Below are 16,371 nucleotides of genomic sequence, written 5' to 3'. Positions count from 1 at the left end.
GGGCTCCCAAACTGCCGTAAGTGGTCACTTCGCATTCATGTCGAAGTTGTGTGCTGATATTTGACGTCAGTCGTAATCCCCCAAGAGGATTTGTTTCACCGCGTGGTACTTATGAAACAGGTATTGATTGTAATTCGTCTAAAAAGAGAATCTTACAGTGTACAGGAGTTTGCATAAATTAATGTTACCTAAGAGAATATTCCATTGGACCTCTAGTTCTAACATTGACTCTCGCTTCTACGGTCACGCTCACGAGTTGATTTTGATAGCTACGTAGTGTAACCGCAAATTTACAGGCTTCGATATGCGATTTACGTATTGGGCTACCGTTGTCGGTGAGGATACTTGCCCCGAGACCTGAAGCTCTTCCGTTAGGGCCGTAGTGACCGGTGAACATGCTTGCTTCGGGAATTATGAATCTCTTACAAAAAGCACTTAGAGACCAATACAAATCCAACTATAGAACTACAGCGGGGCCGTGGAAGAGATGCTAGTTACTACCCAGCTATATCACCAAACTTCAGGAAACTTGGAGAAGTGGAAGGGTCCATGGCCAGAGAACTCTGCACGCCAAGTGTAGGAATGAAGTCTTAGGCATGAAGTTAGAAAGTCTGACATGAGCTTGAAGATCGAATATAGAACGATCTTCACGAACGCGTGGACCGCCCTTCCTTCGAACGTAGAAAAGCATATAAGAAGCCATTGTACTCCCGAAAGCAATCTTCTTGTCCATCACTTCAGTAATTCATTGAACCCGAACATCATTACCTGAAAATTCTACCACCAAAGTTGTTTCTTCCCACAACCCAGTATACCTTTTCTACTTCTTCGATATGCAAGTCTTCGCTCTCAACGCCGCTCTCATCATGGCTCTGGCCACTATTGCAGTAGCATGTAGCGGCAATGGTGGAGGTTGCAACACAGATGCCGACTGCTGCAGCGGCCTTGTCTGCATCACAGGCGGAGCTTCCTCGTGTATCACTGGAGGCTGCAAATGTTCCTCCTAAATGTTCTTCGTTCAGGGGTATGAATGAATTTTTCCAGACCAGTTTTCCTGAGCGGCACCAACTCATATTTGCAGTGGCCTTGTGACGCTGTCGGTCGGATGCGAAAGTCTATTCAACATAGGCAAAAGGGACAGACGAGACATACTGTCATTTGCAACCTGGCTTGGTAATGGATGTTGCAGGGCGCACTGGATTTGAAGAAGTGAGAGCTTTGTCAAATGGTCGGAGGATCCCAAGTCGCTCTTTTGTTGCTTATAACCCAAAACAGAAATCAGTTCTCTCATTTGACTACTCGTGATATCCACTAGGATTCTCTGACCATCGTGACTGTTACAGCTTGGATACTTTGCAAAACGCACACTCTGATATCATCTGTCGTCCCCCTCGTTGAAAGCAGGGTTGACAGAAACAGTGATATATTTCTTTTAGACTGGCTGCAATTTAAAACGGAGAGCAGAGCCCTGAATAATTATTTCGGACAGTGTTTGAGTAAGAATCAGTTAAAAAGTTTGGTACTAGTCCCGAGTATGTCAAAAAGAGAGAACTAGTCGCTCTAATGAAAGACGAATATCAGTCAGTTTTCAGGGGCAGGGACTGATCAACGACGAGAAAGTGAACAACGCTTATTGATCTCCAAAGAACACAATCGTCCATAATTATTTCATGGCTCATTCATGTTGCAATACTTTGCTGAACATTTTATTGGAATTCGATGCCACGCTGTCGTTCACCTCGGTCGAGAAATATTGACGTTACACTCACCGCCTAATTGAGACATCTATCACGTGCTTGCCCCTTGTCAGCCAGATAAATTGGATGCAACTTCACTGACGAACTTCTCTTTTCTTCCTCAACCAACAACCATGATACAACCACAGCTTCTCAGTCCTTTGCGACTGGCATTCTCAAACAGCAGCACGTCGCAAGATGTCTTCTGCTCTTTGAAATATAGCCCCAATGACGGGGTGTTCGGGAGTTAAGTCCCTTGCACTCCTTGCCGTTGGTGGTTGTATATTACAGCTTCCACCTCGGCCAACGCTGTAATCGCGTTCTCATCGATCTCAATCGATACTTTGTTCTTTCTATTCAAATACTTGGTGTGCAGGAGAGTGTAGAGCTCTCGTGGAGAGAGAAGAGGTCAATCACGGTTGACAAACAAGCTTCAAGAATTGGAGCTAGAAGCTGGACTACAGCACAGAAAAGTATGTTCTTCGTGTGTTTTTGGCAGACCTCTATTGACCTCTGCAGTTGAAATACATCAAGAATAATCAACCAAAACTCGAAATCGAGACCAAATTCCAAGATGTCGATCACCCACCTTTCCACAGAACTTCTCCAGAAGATATACGATTACTCAGACCTACAAGATCTCCTCAGCGTAGCTCGAACTTCGAGGAGAACCTACCGAGTCTTCCTGGGTCGCCGCATGCATCATTACGAACAAGGACTTCACAATTCATACAGTCCATTACCCTCACTCCTCAAACTAGTCCTCAGCAACGAACCCGACAAGAGCCGCAAACCCATTGGGATGGAAATTCGAATTAACATGATCCTCGGTCGCATAATTCAGGCTGGAGATAAACCAAAATTGACCCTAGAGCACATGAAGAAGATGGTCGAATACGGCAAGATTGCAGACCGGTGGACAGAGCTCTATCCACGCCTGCGCTGGCGATTTGGATCCGATAACAGACGACTCCTTCATCCTCATGAGAAGGAGCGTCTTCGCAGAGCGATTTACCATCACTGGACCTATACCACGCTCTTCCACTCCCGAGTCTTCACTCAATACTCTCCAGACCCACCTTCCCCAGCCTCCCACGATGATCCTCGCCACCGACTCCTCCGCACATACTCTACCGTCGAACATGTCCAGCTGTCCGAATTCCTAGCACACGTCGAACAACTTGTCGAACTCGACCTATACCCTTCGAACTCCATCGTTCAAGACCATTATTCGCACTCTTTGCCACCTCGAGCCTTGGCCAAAATCGCTTGGGGAGAAGGGAATGAATACAGGCGCCTCGTCCGTGATATAATGAAGCTGTCTCCAGCAGATCTTCTCCACCTTGTCGAGAACACCACAACCAAGACGGAGCGCCTAGATTTTCTATACGCGAAGGAAGCTTGTTTCGGAGATGTGCCAGCTACGCTGAATTATGCACTGTCGACTGTATCTGTAGAACGTGCAAGACATTGCTGGGGCTTAGAAGGGCCGGCTCTCAAGATGCTGGTGCCAAGTCTACAATTTGCCAGCCTACGACCAAGTCTTCCTGAACCAGAATCTGATTTTGGCGATGACAACTTGGTGTTTGGCATTGTGGATGTTGTCGCAAGAGAGAAGCTTGAGGTGTTGGAAGCTCATATAGCATGTGATGCCGTTGAGACTGGAGAGTGGGATAAGTACTGTGGTCAAATTGGTTTAGCACCCAGCGCGGTTGTTGTTGAAGAGACAAATGATGAGGTTTGAGCAGCGTCTGGAAAATTTCCTTCTTCATATCATGTTGGGTGTTTAATTGAGATGAGTAATAGAGTGTGCAATATATATCTCACGGTTCTTGGGCTGATTCTGACTCATTGGAAAGTCCTGTGCCAATTGCTGCCAGCCCGGATCTTAATTTCCCTCTCAAGTGAGTGAAAGTCGTCGATGGCGTGGCCGTCTTATCTGCTTGTCAAAGCTGTTCCTCATGCTCTTCTTAACTAATCACTCCCCGTTGTTTCATTTACTATAGCTCTGTGCGTGAATCTCGAGCATCCTATTCTTGTTGGTCATCCTTGATTAACAATGGCGTATAGTTAGTGCTCTTCAGCTTCACTGGGCTGTTTCATAGCCGTTTGTACAATTGTATTCATCCCATCAACCATGCACTTCTTGTTTTCAACCGATCTCCATCCTCAAAACTTGTTGCCCGTCGCCCCCATCATCAATGGTCAACGAGGAGCTCATTATTGATGGTCAACGAGGAGCGTTGGATTGGCCGTGGCCATTGTTGATCGACAACGAGGTTAAGGCCCTTGGTTGCACTCCTGTCCGCATTACTGAAGTCAATGCCCATCTTCAGCTTCCATCCAGTCTTGTTTCTTACCTCTTGTTGCACATTGCACTTTGTCAAAGATATCATAAGCGTCCTCCAGTGGAAGACATCTTTGGCTGGCTGTCACTAATCCTAGTCCTCTTCGTCGAGTATAACCACCTCCTCCCGGATGCCAGACCCCTTCGCTCTCCACTCATGGCTTGGACTATTAGCTTTAGCCAATGAGAGCTAAGAAGAAGTTTTGTTTCACTTCGCCCCCACCATTGTTGATCGTCAACGAGGCCAGTTGTTATTGACCATCGTCCTCGTTGATCAAAGACGCCCTTGGTTTCCGAGCTTTGTGTCTAAGCATCGTCCTCGTAGGTCAATGACAAGCTTGAAACACTCTTCTTCATCTTCACTTAGACCATTATCTTCAGTCAATCAGTGCCAAGATCAAGTTTTGTTGCACGTCGCAAGAATGGAAAGATTCACAATTTGACAAGCGTGTGCTATGGAACTCTTGGCCAATCATATTGCAAGAATCTTCTTGTATAGATTCTTAGTTGAAGAAATCGCAATCTAGCTCAGCTGCCGACTTTGCGATCTCGTAGGAGGCACTACCTCCCGGCTCTCCAGAGCCAAGGACTGTCCGGTTATTGCATAAGGCTGAAGAAATTGAAAAGATTTATTTTGAACAATTAAAAAATAGTAGCACCAGCAGTCTCCAACCCACTCATCACAACAAAAGTCCCCGCCATAATACCAGCAGGAACGATCCTCACCTCCGGATCATCAATAAATAAAGCAACACAGTAAGAAATCCTCCCTATGTACTGCACCATGCTCGAAGTCTCTCCAATAATAGCTAACGAGCGTTCCTTACCAACCGGCTTCTGCGATAGCTCATAGAAATGGTAGCAGCTACAGATTAGGCTAGGAAACACTGGCAGCGAATTGAACACGGCGCCGACCTTTCGAGGGTCATTCGCCTTCAGGAAGGAGAGACGACTCGTAGCCAGATATTTCTGGCTCGGGCCCGAGAATATCAATTTCGACATGATGGTCGCGACAGTGGTGATTTTACGGAGGTCAGCTACGGCCGTGTTATCCAGTGGCATCTTGGCAACAAGAGCGTCTGCTCCACCAGATGCAGCAGCAGCAATGACGCCCATTACAGCAGCGGGCACGCCAAATGGATTCTCGTCGGAGCTCACAGTCATGGCTTTGCCAAAGAAGAGGAAGTTGCCCGTGAAGGCGATGAAACCAGTGATAGCATGGCCGGCGGAGTAGATTGCAGCGCCAGCCGCTTGAGAAATCTCTATTCCGAACAAGGAGCTGCTATCACCGGCACCAGATACCGCTTTCACGCTCCCCCACTCCTCAATTTCATACCAGGCGCATTCTTGACAGATGGTTGTTTAAAGACTGCGGAGAATGAATTCCAATCAGTTGCTTGGATTAAAGCACGAGTTGGGGCATCATCAGCAAATGGAGCTTTGCCACGAGCAATTTTGAAGACGATTGTAATTCCTGCGGCGCCAATCCAAGTGAATACATCAAGGAACGAGATGTCGGGAACACCAATAGCGTTGAGAATGTCTGAGATGATGGGGATGTGAATCTTGGTGTCGAGAACAGCAATCGCAGTGCTAGCCAGCTGGTATAGGACCTTCAACAGCGCATCCACGACAACTTGGGTTGTCTCCAAAACGGACTCAACGAGAATACCAGCTAGACGCTTCAAAATGTCTGCCACACTGAGCGTTAGAAATTCAGCGGCAAGAGCTTTTAAATGGTCAAAGGTCTGGGTGAAGACCATGCCTTCCGCAGCCATGGCTGTTATCATATCATCAACCAAATTCTGCACCAAGCTGATCTCGGGCATTCCTTGAGGCATAGAAATATTGTCTGCTTGATTCCTGAAATGGCCTGCCAGCATTTGAGAGCCAGAGGTTTGGTCCTTGGAGGGATCGGTTGCGTTGCCTGAAGGTGGTTTGGAAGCGGAATCCCCTAAAGGTGTCCAATATTTGATACCGGACCATTCTGCCACAGCTTTCTGCGCACCGGCAATACAGTTGTCGAATTCTGTCTGAGCTGTCTTGATACCAGAAACCATATCTGTCATGTAGAACTTGACCAGGTTGTGCATGACCTGTTTGGTGCGGCGGATGTCGTCCCAGTCAAACAAGAACTCGATATATCGGACCAGAGTCTCGATTCCTGTTTCGATTTTATCGAAGACCCATTCGACAGCTCCGACAATATCATCCACCGTGTTCAGGATTGCGCGGTACACATCATTACCGATCTTGCAAATGAATTCCCATAATCCCGTGGCAGCGTTCTTAATGACGTTGATGATCTTTTTAACTCCCGTCTTCAGCCAGTTGAACAGATCACCTGCTGCCATGGCAAGATAGGAACCAAGAGTAATAGTCGCACTCCTCTGTGGCACCACCAAAGCTGCAAGGACAGGACCAACGGCCATCTTCAACGATGACGATGCCGAAATATAAGTTTGTTGCTTATTGTAAGCATCTGACAATAGTTGAATGCTTTGAGAAGTTGACTGGAGGTCGCTGTCAGACACTGAAGATGATACCAATGCAGCAGTCTTAGGGGTCCCAATGATTCCGCCAGCTGTAGTGTTGGTTTGAATCTGAGCGTTCTTGAGAGCGTTCTTGTCGGAGAGTTGAGCTAGCTTGGCAAATGTCTTGCCCATGGGATCGATGGTCTGGGTAGTATTACCGACTTTGGCAACGATGGTAGCTCCGGCAATGCTCTCTGTTGCTTGGACAATGATCACTTGCCCGGATGTGTTGACAGGCACAGTCACTGGAGTCGTCGACAAGATGTAGTAAAGTCCATCGATGTAGACTGGGGTGCGTGCCTCCATTGTGAGAACGATTTCGCTTGCTGTTACTGGTAGACCATCAGCTCCTTTGACTTGGATGGTACTGGTATACGAGTTGAATGACATCGCACTGGTCTGGGGGCTTGCCGCGAGGGTAATGGGTTGCGCTTGCCAGAGTTTGCATGTCGTGTTGGTAGCTTGGGTGAGCTGCTGGATTTTGTTGCCCCCTGCCGCAAACACTGTGTTGCCACCATCTTTCACATTGATGTATGAAGTTATATGTTCGATATCACGGAGTACAGGAACTGGGACGCTCCAGGATTGTGGGTCTGCAAGCTGTTCAACATAACATGTTGTGTACCAGAAGACATTGCTGGCGTTCTTGCCGAAAATGGTGGTAACCTGGTTGTGAATGAGGGCAATAATGGTGCCAGTACCAGCGAAAACTGAATTGTTCAACAGAGCTGTTCCCACAGAGCTATCATCTAGTTGCTGATCAGGATCCCATCGGTACAGGGTGGACTGGCCAATAGCGTAGAGATCGGTTTTACCATACAAATGCGAAGTTTTGTCGTCGTTGCGGGCTCAGGCAATTGCTGAAGCGATAGTTTTATTGGGGAGAACGAGACGAGTGGGCATAGGAGCGGCGCCGCCTATCAGGTTGAACAGAGGAACATATGCGAGTTGAGCAGCGCCTTGCGCAGTACCGGCTGTGTAGATTCCATCGGCATAGGCGTTAGAGACACGACCCATGCAGCTCTGATATGTCCCTTCCTCAACATCAAAGGGTAGTGTGTGAGGCGTCCAATACACACCAGAAGTGGCAAAAGGATCCACAATATACCGAGCTGTATCTTTAAGTGGTGAGGTAGGATCGCGGAGAATATCGACCATGATGTATTGCTGTTGCTGTTCTGTTTCGGAGAAATATATATTGGTAATCTGAATCGAGCTTGGTGGATTTTGAGCATCGAAAGAAATTGATTTCCAGTTGGGGTTGGCAATCCATCCAGAAGTAGATAAAGGGGAGTTAAGAAGTGACAGAAATAATGTGTCGGAATTATTGGCTCGGACTGACATGGCCAGGCCAATGGTGTTTCGTTTGATAGCAATAACACCGCTGGATTGGGCGACATCTTGTGGTTCTATCCAATTCCAGCTGAATGACGATGCTCCTGGCAACGGATGTCCGTCTGTAGCGCAGAGATAGTTGAGTGTTGTGGCAGATAACTGAAGTGGAGAAGGATTTGCGATCTGGACGCCAGACAGAGGATCGACGACATGACTAACCCACCGCTCCAATGCCGTCAACCGAAGCGGTGATCCATCTGGTGCTTGAGCCACAGCAGTGATTCCAACAAGTGGTAAGCCCTGAGCCTTGGCAATGGTTGACCAAATATTTATGAAGGACTCTGCCAATAGGAACGCCGCAGTGCTATCGGTGACGCCGACGAACGAAGAGACTGTTTGTGCGACAGCGCTGTCTAGGTTGAAAAGAAGCTGTTGCAAGCTGAACGCCGATCCAGAGATGTTGTTCAGTGCTCTCTTGAGTGCGTCCCGCTGATCTGGATGAGAGTTAAAGTATGGAGTATTGAGATTTTGATCGACAGCAGAAACTAAGAGGTTGGTCCGCGTTTGAATGTACCACGGGTTTCCCGACGTTTGACTAAACCAACTCCATGTTCCTACGTTCCCCCACCCACTGGGAGGAGTATTTTTGATGATGGTAATGTCGGAGCAGTACATATTGACGATAACATTGTCAGAACTGTTTCCTAGAGTGACAATTGGCGCTGGTAAATGCAGCTGTGGACCCTTGTTGGGAATTATGACAATGCAACCAGGAGGAATACCGCTTTGCATTCTGATGGCGCATACAAGGCGAACATCAGTCAGGGTCTTGATTCGTGGATCGGTGTAATTAGTGCCGCCATTAGGGATGTCAAAAGGATTGACACCTCCACTCAGTTGCATAATCTCCTCGAGAGATTTCTTGATCGTTGGAGCGCCTGTAGAATCTGCTAAGAAACAAAGGTACGTGAATGGCTGTTTCCCTTTAGTGTTCTGAAGATATTGCATTGATGCTCTCTTGAGTGGTGGAGACCACAAAATCATAGAGATACTTAGGGTTGGAGAGATCCGATTGATTGGGAGCCATGGTGTAGTAGCTCGAGTCTCCACTTCAAGAGCTTAGAAAGAGGATAGTAGTAGACGATAGTCGGGATGAGATGACGCAGCTAATATGGAGTTTGAGTCTAATAGGTGAGAGGATACCACATAAGCCATGCGATATGATCAAGACTTGGGACTTCTGTCTACATATACGATGGAGGCATGTAGCTTTTAAAGAGCAACGCAAATATTTTGCAAAGGAGACAATACCAGGCTTCGGCGCGGAATTGATTTTATCGATAATATCGGTCCGATATTAAATCCTCTGAATAAATAGTCGATATTATATCGTCCATATTTAAAAGCCCGATATTGAATGAATAATCGAATATATCGCATACATCGCAAATCGCAAAATAAAACTCGATATATTATTATTAGTACTAAAAATAATAATTGTTGAGGATATATCATCTGGATTCCTGAATTTTAAGGTTTCAAACGCCTAGCCTCGGTTGAAATTAGTGGCGCTCCACTCATTCTCAATAATTTCAGCCACAATGCGGCTGAAGCTTCCTAGCCTCAGGCCATAATTGGTTTAGTCTTCGACCTGCCGGCATTTATGGCCTTAGGCTGAGAATATATAGGATTTCTATTGGCTACGGAGCTGGAACAAGTATTATCCGGTCACGTGACTGATATTCCGAATATTCATTCGAATCCTTCAAAATATCCGATATATATCGACTCGAATATTGCCTCGTACGATATATTGTCGATATAACCCGATATTATATCGAAAATATCGGAGCCGAAGCCTGGACAATACTCATGTACGTAAGATTGATACGCGATTTGAAAGAATGTGGTATAGCCTTGGCGAGCTGAGAAGATATGTGGAGCTGGGGCAGCGAGGATATGTGAGACCCCCACAGTTCATTGAGCCACCCACAAAAGTGGTGATTCCAGTGAAAGTGTTGCAAAGCTAAGGAACTGGGCTGAGAATAGCATTCGATTTCAGGCCCCGTGGGAAGCCATCCTTTTACCCCTCCCTTGAGAAATGAATAGCACAAAAACCTCCAACCTCACCTGTAGCAATACTTCCTCCGAGCTTAGAGTCCCGCATGAAAAAGGATCGACGCGAGACAAAATTTGCGCAGTTGAAAATGCAGCAACGGTAAAGTCTCAGACTCCTTGCTCCGGTGGTGGGCTGTATGAAGGCAGTGCGCCGAGAAATGTAAGCCACCTTGCAGGGATCACATGGATGAGAAAATATGTTATTTTACGCATCCCTCGAAGGAGTCTCAGAGTGACGTGATGAGGAGCTGGGATACTGTGACAGCAAATCAACCTTCGGTACCTCAGCTTAACTGCCTTCCGTATTCGGGCCAGTATTTGCCCTAAACCACGACTGCTCATCGAAGTACTGTTGTTGATAATACCTTTGTTCTATTCGAAGAAACGTCAATTGTCGTTGAGTACGATGATATGATTTGGGTAGCATCTACAAGTTGCGCAGTTTGCAAAATTGGTCTTTCAACGGAGCTACAAATCATCCTTTTTTCCTTTTGACAAGTCTCAACTCAATGATTTGCATAAATCGTTGACGGTAGTGTTGTATCTTCTTTACTCCGATCTCTACCAGGGAGGAGGTCCCAGAACTCGTTGTCCCATAGTCGATGAGTATCATTTGCCTCTTGGAACTCCATTCCATGCATAACAGTCGGTCCTAGATAGGTACAGTGGTCGACGGCGATGTTTAAAGCATCAATAGTTGATTGCAGAGAAGTGGCAAGGTCACTGTGAACAATTGACCTTGCGTTGCCATCCGTCACGGTATTCAGTGGCTTTGTGCAGTGGCGGAAGAGAAATGACTCACAGACCAGACCGTTTGCAGATCGAAAAACAAAGTCTCCGAGCTGAATTGCTGGGGGGACAAGAATTAGAGCTCCACCGGACAACCTAGCAAGACGTCTTCTTTGGATGAAACGTTTATCAAAGTCGGGATAAAAGCTAGCGACCAGTAAGTCTACAACTGCATCTCGACGCGACATATTCCATGGCAACATGTCTGGGCGCTTCCTATTCCTTCTTCTCCTCATCTCCAGATTTGGCAAGATCTCGTTGTTATGGACGGTATCTCGCCACGCGTTGTACATAGGATCATATATCTCGTGATATGCATCTATGTCGAAGGCTTGGCTACCAGACTGGGCGTGTGCAGATACGAGAGCTTTGAGCCGAGTGACTTTGCACACGAAACCTGCCATGTCTTTTTCGGGAAGCTGGTGGTAGGAAAGAGGAGTGCTGTATCGTACCACTGTCTCAGCCCGGCAACCAAGCACCAATAGCATTGGTGGACTTCTTGCACAGGTCAAGAAAGGAGTCACTTCGACAAAGTTCTTGCCTATGCAAATGAATGGCCATCCCCTAAATTCTCGTCCAAAATCAAATGGTTTCGGGTTTGATGTTTTGGGTGAATTCCAATTGGGCACCCAAGATGGAACATCTAGCGAAAGGTCTCCATCGTTAGGCTCGTCCGTGTAGAACAAGAGTCTAAGGTTTTTGTCCTTCTTGAATTGATATAGCGCAAACTCTGTGTAAACATCTCCTAGTGATTTTGTATAGTCAGTTTGGAAATGGAATGCATAGCTATCCCATGCGATCCCCATATGTGCAAAGGTCATGTCTCTTGGGTCAGTCACCTGAAGCCCTCTCCTGCTGGAAACCAACTCCAACATATCTATGCCCCGAAAGCTGTGACGTTTTTTTCGTGTATTGTGCATCTCCAAAACACGTTTGAGGACGGGATCGAGGTAGCTCTCAAGAGCTACATCACTACTGGTAACGCTGTTGTTGCATATGGTCGCGTCCGCTGCGGATTCCGTCATATTTTCGATAACATGAACGTAATTGTCCCATTTCCAACGGACAAGGCCGCACTGAACCCAAGGATTCTTGGACAATACCAACTCTTGCAACACCAGAGTCGGCCAAACCATGGCTTTTGTGCAATTTGTTGTGCTTCTCGCTCCGATGGATAATATTGGCGGAATGTTCTCGATAGCGCGGACGTAGGCTCGAGTCCAACATATATGACTGTATGATGTGCCGTAGCATAAATCCTTCCCATCATCCCCACTTGAAAGCTCTTCTCCTCATCATCGTGTTGATTGATGCATATTGCATCTGCCCATATACGCAATTGCCTCTTTGTATCTCTCACATGCAAGAGAGCTTCGAATAAGTTTGTTGTAATTTCAAGTGGCACCCCATTGATCCAAATCATCTTGAGAAGACTGGCATCTCCCCAAGTATAAGAAATTGCTGTGTAGTTGTCAATAAAGTCGTATTACCAATCCTGAATAGTTGTATGTAATAAGCTGCAGCGGATATCCGATGTCTGAAGCTCAGAAGGATAGAGAATGAGGAGGCGGGAGCAAGAACTGTGAGCATCTCCGAGAGCGTTGTACTTGAATGATTCCGCCATGTTGTGATTTGTATTTCAATCGTAAAGCTGGGTAAGAATGAACAGTGGTTTTTGGAAGTAGGATAAAGTAGAATACAGGGAAACAAGCCAACACAGCAAGCAATTCGAGGCCTAGAGTTGCAATGTCGTGTAACCTCACAAGACCCGTCATATTGTGCAACGCAAACATAGTGAGTGCAATGCCAGCGTGGCTAAGAGTGTCTTTCGAATCTGATTCGAGCAAAGGGAGGTCGCAAACACAAATGAAGCCAGTGATCATATTGTGGAGGAGAAAGAAAGAAGAAAGCCAAGTGATCGAGAACTCGCCTTCGGGCAAACCGGGCAAGGTCTTAATCCAGCAGTTACGACTCTTTCCCCTTGAAGACTTGCCATGAGCAGTTGCCACCCATAGCGAGATATTAAAAAGTGCACATAGAAGCGATACTTCAGGGAGAAAGAGTGAAGCTCCTACAGGCTCTTGTAAGGGCGGGAGTGATGCAGCCATGCTGAGTGGGTGCACGTGAGCTCTGATGGTAATACGTGCGTAGAGATTACATCTGGCACCGTTTCGACTGTATCGCTGCATCTTATATGAATGACAGTGGTATAATAGCCCAGAGTAAGCAGAAGAGATAGAGAGAGTCAGGAGTAGCGGAGACTTTGGGCCACACTGTGTGATAAGGAACGGAGAATACCCAGGCAGAAACTACGAAGGAAAGAATTGAAAGAATATGAACATGACTGCCAACGAGTATTGAAAACAGAGAATGGTTCTTAAATTGACGTGTCTGAATAGAATCCAAGTTTAACATTATCATCAAGAATACCTTGTTCTCAAGCGGAAATGTCTTCTAAGCTCTCTAACACATCTTGTATGAATCTCACGCCTACTTCTACGTCATCATCCGCACTATCTCTATCTTCTATCTTATCGACACTATTTAGACAAGTCAAGATCACTCGACTAAACTTGGTACCTATCGCGATCGGCACCTCACTCTTAGCCAACTTTTCCATTTCATCTTTCAGCTTCTTGCTCGCCGTAAGATCGCGCTTCTTCAAACCATCCACAAGCTCTCTTCCCTTTCGAAACACGGCCTTGTTAGGTTCAAACTCATTAGTCTATGCATCAAACACAACAAATGAACGCCACAAAGCCAGTTCGATCAGCACGATCCCGAGGCTATACACATCATGCTGCACACTGTAGTACTTCGCAGCCGTGGCTCCGTGTCTACTCGGGTGCTGATATATATCCTCTTCCCACGTCAAGCTGCCACTGCGGTTCGAGGCCCATTCAGCTTCCACCTGACGCACGTTTTCAAATCCCACCAAGACAGGTTGGCCTAGCTTGTACGGAAATGCATCCTTCTTGTTCATCAGCTCGGCGTCCTCGCTCGGGCCACAGAACATGAGTATGTTCTCTGGGCGAATGTTCTTGTGCACCAATTTCGAGGTATGGATATAGAACACGGCTGAGGCGAGCTTCTTCGCAAGTTGCAGACGCTTGCTGAGGGAGTGGTATGTATAGCCGCCATACCCAGGGTCTGTCAACATGTGACGGAGACTGCGGGGCTCGAACTCCTTAGTTGTGGAGGAGGGCAAGGACTTTGGGATTGAGAGGATGAGATCAAAGCGATTGAGTTCGGGTCGATGAACGAAACCTAGGCAGGGCAAGATGCTCGTGGTCTCGACATCGGACTCGGAAAGGATGCGTGCTGTCTGGCTGACGATCTGACGGATATATTTGAGATTGTCACGGCTTGGCTCGTAGTATCTTCGGTCTACTATGACACTTTGTGCGGGTGCGCCTCCTTCTTGCCATCCCGAGATGTATACCGTGGATCCACGCAAAGGCCTCTGTTGTGGAGTTGGATACTCTTCTGCGCGAAGCTCGATTGCCTTCTTGGATGGCACCACTTTTCTTGGTTCACTTTCCTTGTCCTCGATGACAGTCTGATCCTGCAAAACAGAGAACGACTGAAGAGACGGTACTTGTTTGGCATACTCTGCAGCAACGGACTTTGGTTCAACCATCCGATGTCCCGTGAAAGTTATCAACTGGAGATACTGCAAGAACCTGGCTTGCCACTTATCCAGGTCCTGGATGAGATCCTCAAGAATCTGCTTTCCAAACAAAGCATACCGAAATCTTCGTACTTGGCCTGCCCCGCTGACATTCTTGTTCAATTTAAGAATCACAACTTCGAACTTCTTCAGCAGGACTTGAAGATGCGCCTCGACTAAGTCCTTGACGGTGACTTCGAAGCGATCGCAGCTTGATGCGAAGAAAAGAATCGTGGCCTGGATCTCATCCCAGTGAAGTCGTACCAGGAGCGTCTGGATATTGTGATCGGCTTCACCATGTTTGTACGTGCGATATTTTTCGATGATGAATCTTCCGTACTGCACAGTTGCCTGGTTCTATGTTTAGCTTATACTGTACGACGAAAGGGTGTCGAACTCACCTCTGCCAATGCAGGCAGTGTTACAGCGATGCCTGCGATTCCTAAAGCGGTTCCTATATCCATTTGAAAGATCAATCGAAGCAGGTGTTCATGTTCAAGAGGGGAGATCAAACTTTTTGCCAGCTATGACTTGATGAGGTGCATCTTTCCTTACTCGGAGTATGGGCATTTCTGAGACACACCCCAACTTGTGGCTGCGTTTCGCGAGGCACTCTTTCAAGCCTCATCATTTACCTCTTGTACAATTGGCTGCTATTCTGCAAGTAATGGATATGGCTACTCGCCATTCCCATCTGAGACGAGGCTTGGGGCTGTGATGCGCCACAATGTTTTGTGCAGGCTTCACGAACTCAGCTCGTGGACACCATCCTCAATATGTATTTGAGGGCACCCGATTCACGCAAGGCCAGGAGTCCATATGCTTCAATATGGATGATGGAACTACCTCATCAGATCTCCCACGAGGAATTGCAGCTCGTCCCAGAAGGTCTAGCACACTGGGAGATTTCCCAGCCACCAGAACCTCGGTGCGCCAGCATGGAGGTTTTGGTGCGACAGGCATCATCTCGAAGCCGCCTCCCCCGACAAACTTCCTGACTTACATGTACTTTCTGGCTGAACATAAACACGATGTCCCAGTGCTAAGCAGTGTCCGTCACCTCGTAGATAGGGACGGAGGGCAAATCGGTCCGTTTGCAAGGGGTCGTGGAACCATGGTCAAGCAGCGTTCAAATTTTTGAAGGACAGTGTCGTTCCAGTAACCAGACTGCGAGATGGACATGGAGCTCACAGAGACCATGTTCGGCAGAATCGTGAATACCTGAATGCGATGAGGAGTGTGATGTTTGAGATTAAGATCATGGCGAAGGTGGGGAAGAGACAATCCCTACTGTACCATTTTCTAGCTCATGCTTACCTAAACAGAAACCATTGTCACAACACGGAAACATTGTTCGTCTCCTGGCTATCTCTTGGGACGAGGACGAGATAATTGAAGAACCTACCCTTGAGGATACTATTCGACCTGTTCTTGTGGTTGAACTTGCATGGCAAGTTCACCCAGATCTCGCCTCTCTCTTGGAGTCTTCTTCTCAGGGACCAGATCGGCTAGACATTGAAGATGCCTTGTCTCTCGCATGCGATATTGCGGACGGACTGGCTGCTCTTCATTCCTTTGGAGTCGTGCATGGAGACCTAAAACCGCACAACATTCTCTTGTTCCTGGACCCAGACAAAACAGACGCAAAATGCAAGACGAAGTACCCCGCATTGGTAGCCAAGATTGGCGACTTTGGATTCAGTGGGACGATATCTGCTGAAGAAGATGTTCATGGGGAAACCCAATTTTGGAACGCACCTGAGTGTTTGCCATCCTGTCCTGATGCGGAAATGAGAGCCTATGCAACGAAGCCGACGAGAGATATCTATTCATACGCTCTGA

General features: G+C 47.0%; 5 protein-coding genes across 5 annotated transcripts; 2 read left to right on the top strand and 3 right to left on the bottom strand.

The window, feature by feature from the left end:
• Positions 1–1,859: 1,859 nt before the first annotated feature.
• LY89DRAFT_788444 (uncharacterized protein) lies at positions 1,860–3,618 on the top strand. The gene is made up of 2 exons (XM_018223167.1): positions 1,860–2,209; positions 2,256–3,618. Exon 2 carries the CDS (start codon positions 2,311–2,313, stop codon positions 3,478–3,480), a length of 1,170 nt encoding a protein of 389 aa, XP_018063384.1. The 5' UTR covers positions 1,860–2,209; positions 2,256–2,310; the 3' UTR covers positions 3,481–3,618.
• A 319-nt stretch (positions 3,619–3,937) lies between these two features.
• LY89DRAFT_788443 (uncharacterized protein) lies at positions 3,938–4,271 on the top strand (the record flags this gene model as incomplete). Its single annotated transcript, XM_018223166.1, has 1 exon — positions 3,938–4,271. One exon carries the CDS (start codon positions 3,938–3,940, stop codon positions 4,268–4,270), a length of 333 nt encoding a protein of 110 aa, XP_018063383.1.
• A 454-nt stretch (positions 4,272–4,725) lies between these two features.
• LY89DRAFT_711310 (uncharacterized protein) lies at positions 4,726–9,188 on the bottom strand (the record flags this gene model as incomplete). Its single annotated transcript, XM_018217894.1, has 4 exons — positions 8,585–9,188; positions 7,511–8,215; positions 5,420–7,465; positions 4,726–5,345 (listed from the first exon to the last, which is right to left on the bottom strand). The coding sequence occupies exons 1-4, from the start codon at positions 8,994–8,996 to the stop codon at positions 4,726–4,728; spliced, it is 3,783 nt and encodes a 1,260-aa protein (XP_018063382.1). The 5' UTR covers positions 8,997–9,188.
• A 2,692-nt stretch (positions 9,189–11,880) lies between these two features.
• LY89DRAFT_598914 (uncharacterized protein) lies at positions 11,881–12,330 on the bottom strand (the record flags this gene model as incomplete). Its single annotated transcript, XM_018210064.1, has 1 exon — positions 11,881–12,330. A coding segment is annotated over one exon (450 nt), but the record flags the coding sequence as incomplete, so codon positions are not given.
• Positions 12,331–13,584: 1,254 nt separating this feature from the next.
• LY89DRAFT_741324 (uncharacterized protein) lies at positions 13,585–14,993 on the bottom strand (the record flags this gene model as incomplete). The annotated part of the gene is made up of 2 exons (XM_018220693.1): positions 13,585–14,880; positions 14,931–14,993. The coding sequence occupies 2 exons, from the start codon at positions 14,991–14,993 to the stop codon at positions 13,585–13,587; spliced, it is 1,359 nt and encodes a 452-aa protein (XP_018063380.1).
• Between the last annotated feature and the right edge of the window lie 1,378 nt (positions 14,994–16,371).

Source organism: Mollisia scopiformis, assembly GCF_001500285.1.
Source record: "Mollisia scopiformis unplaced genomic scaffold LY89scaffold_30, whole genome shotgun sequence".
In the NCBI taxonomy this organism is placed as follows: domain Eukaryota; kingdom Fungi; phylum Ascomycota; class Leotiomycetes; order Helotiales; family Mollisiaceae; genus Mollisia; species Mollisia scopiformis.
Note: the sequence above shows the minus strand (reverse complement) of the source record. Positions and strands in the feature narration are given on the sequence as shown.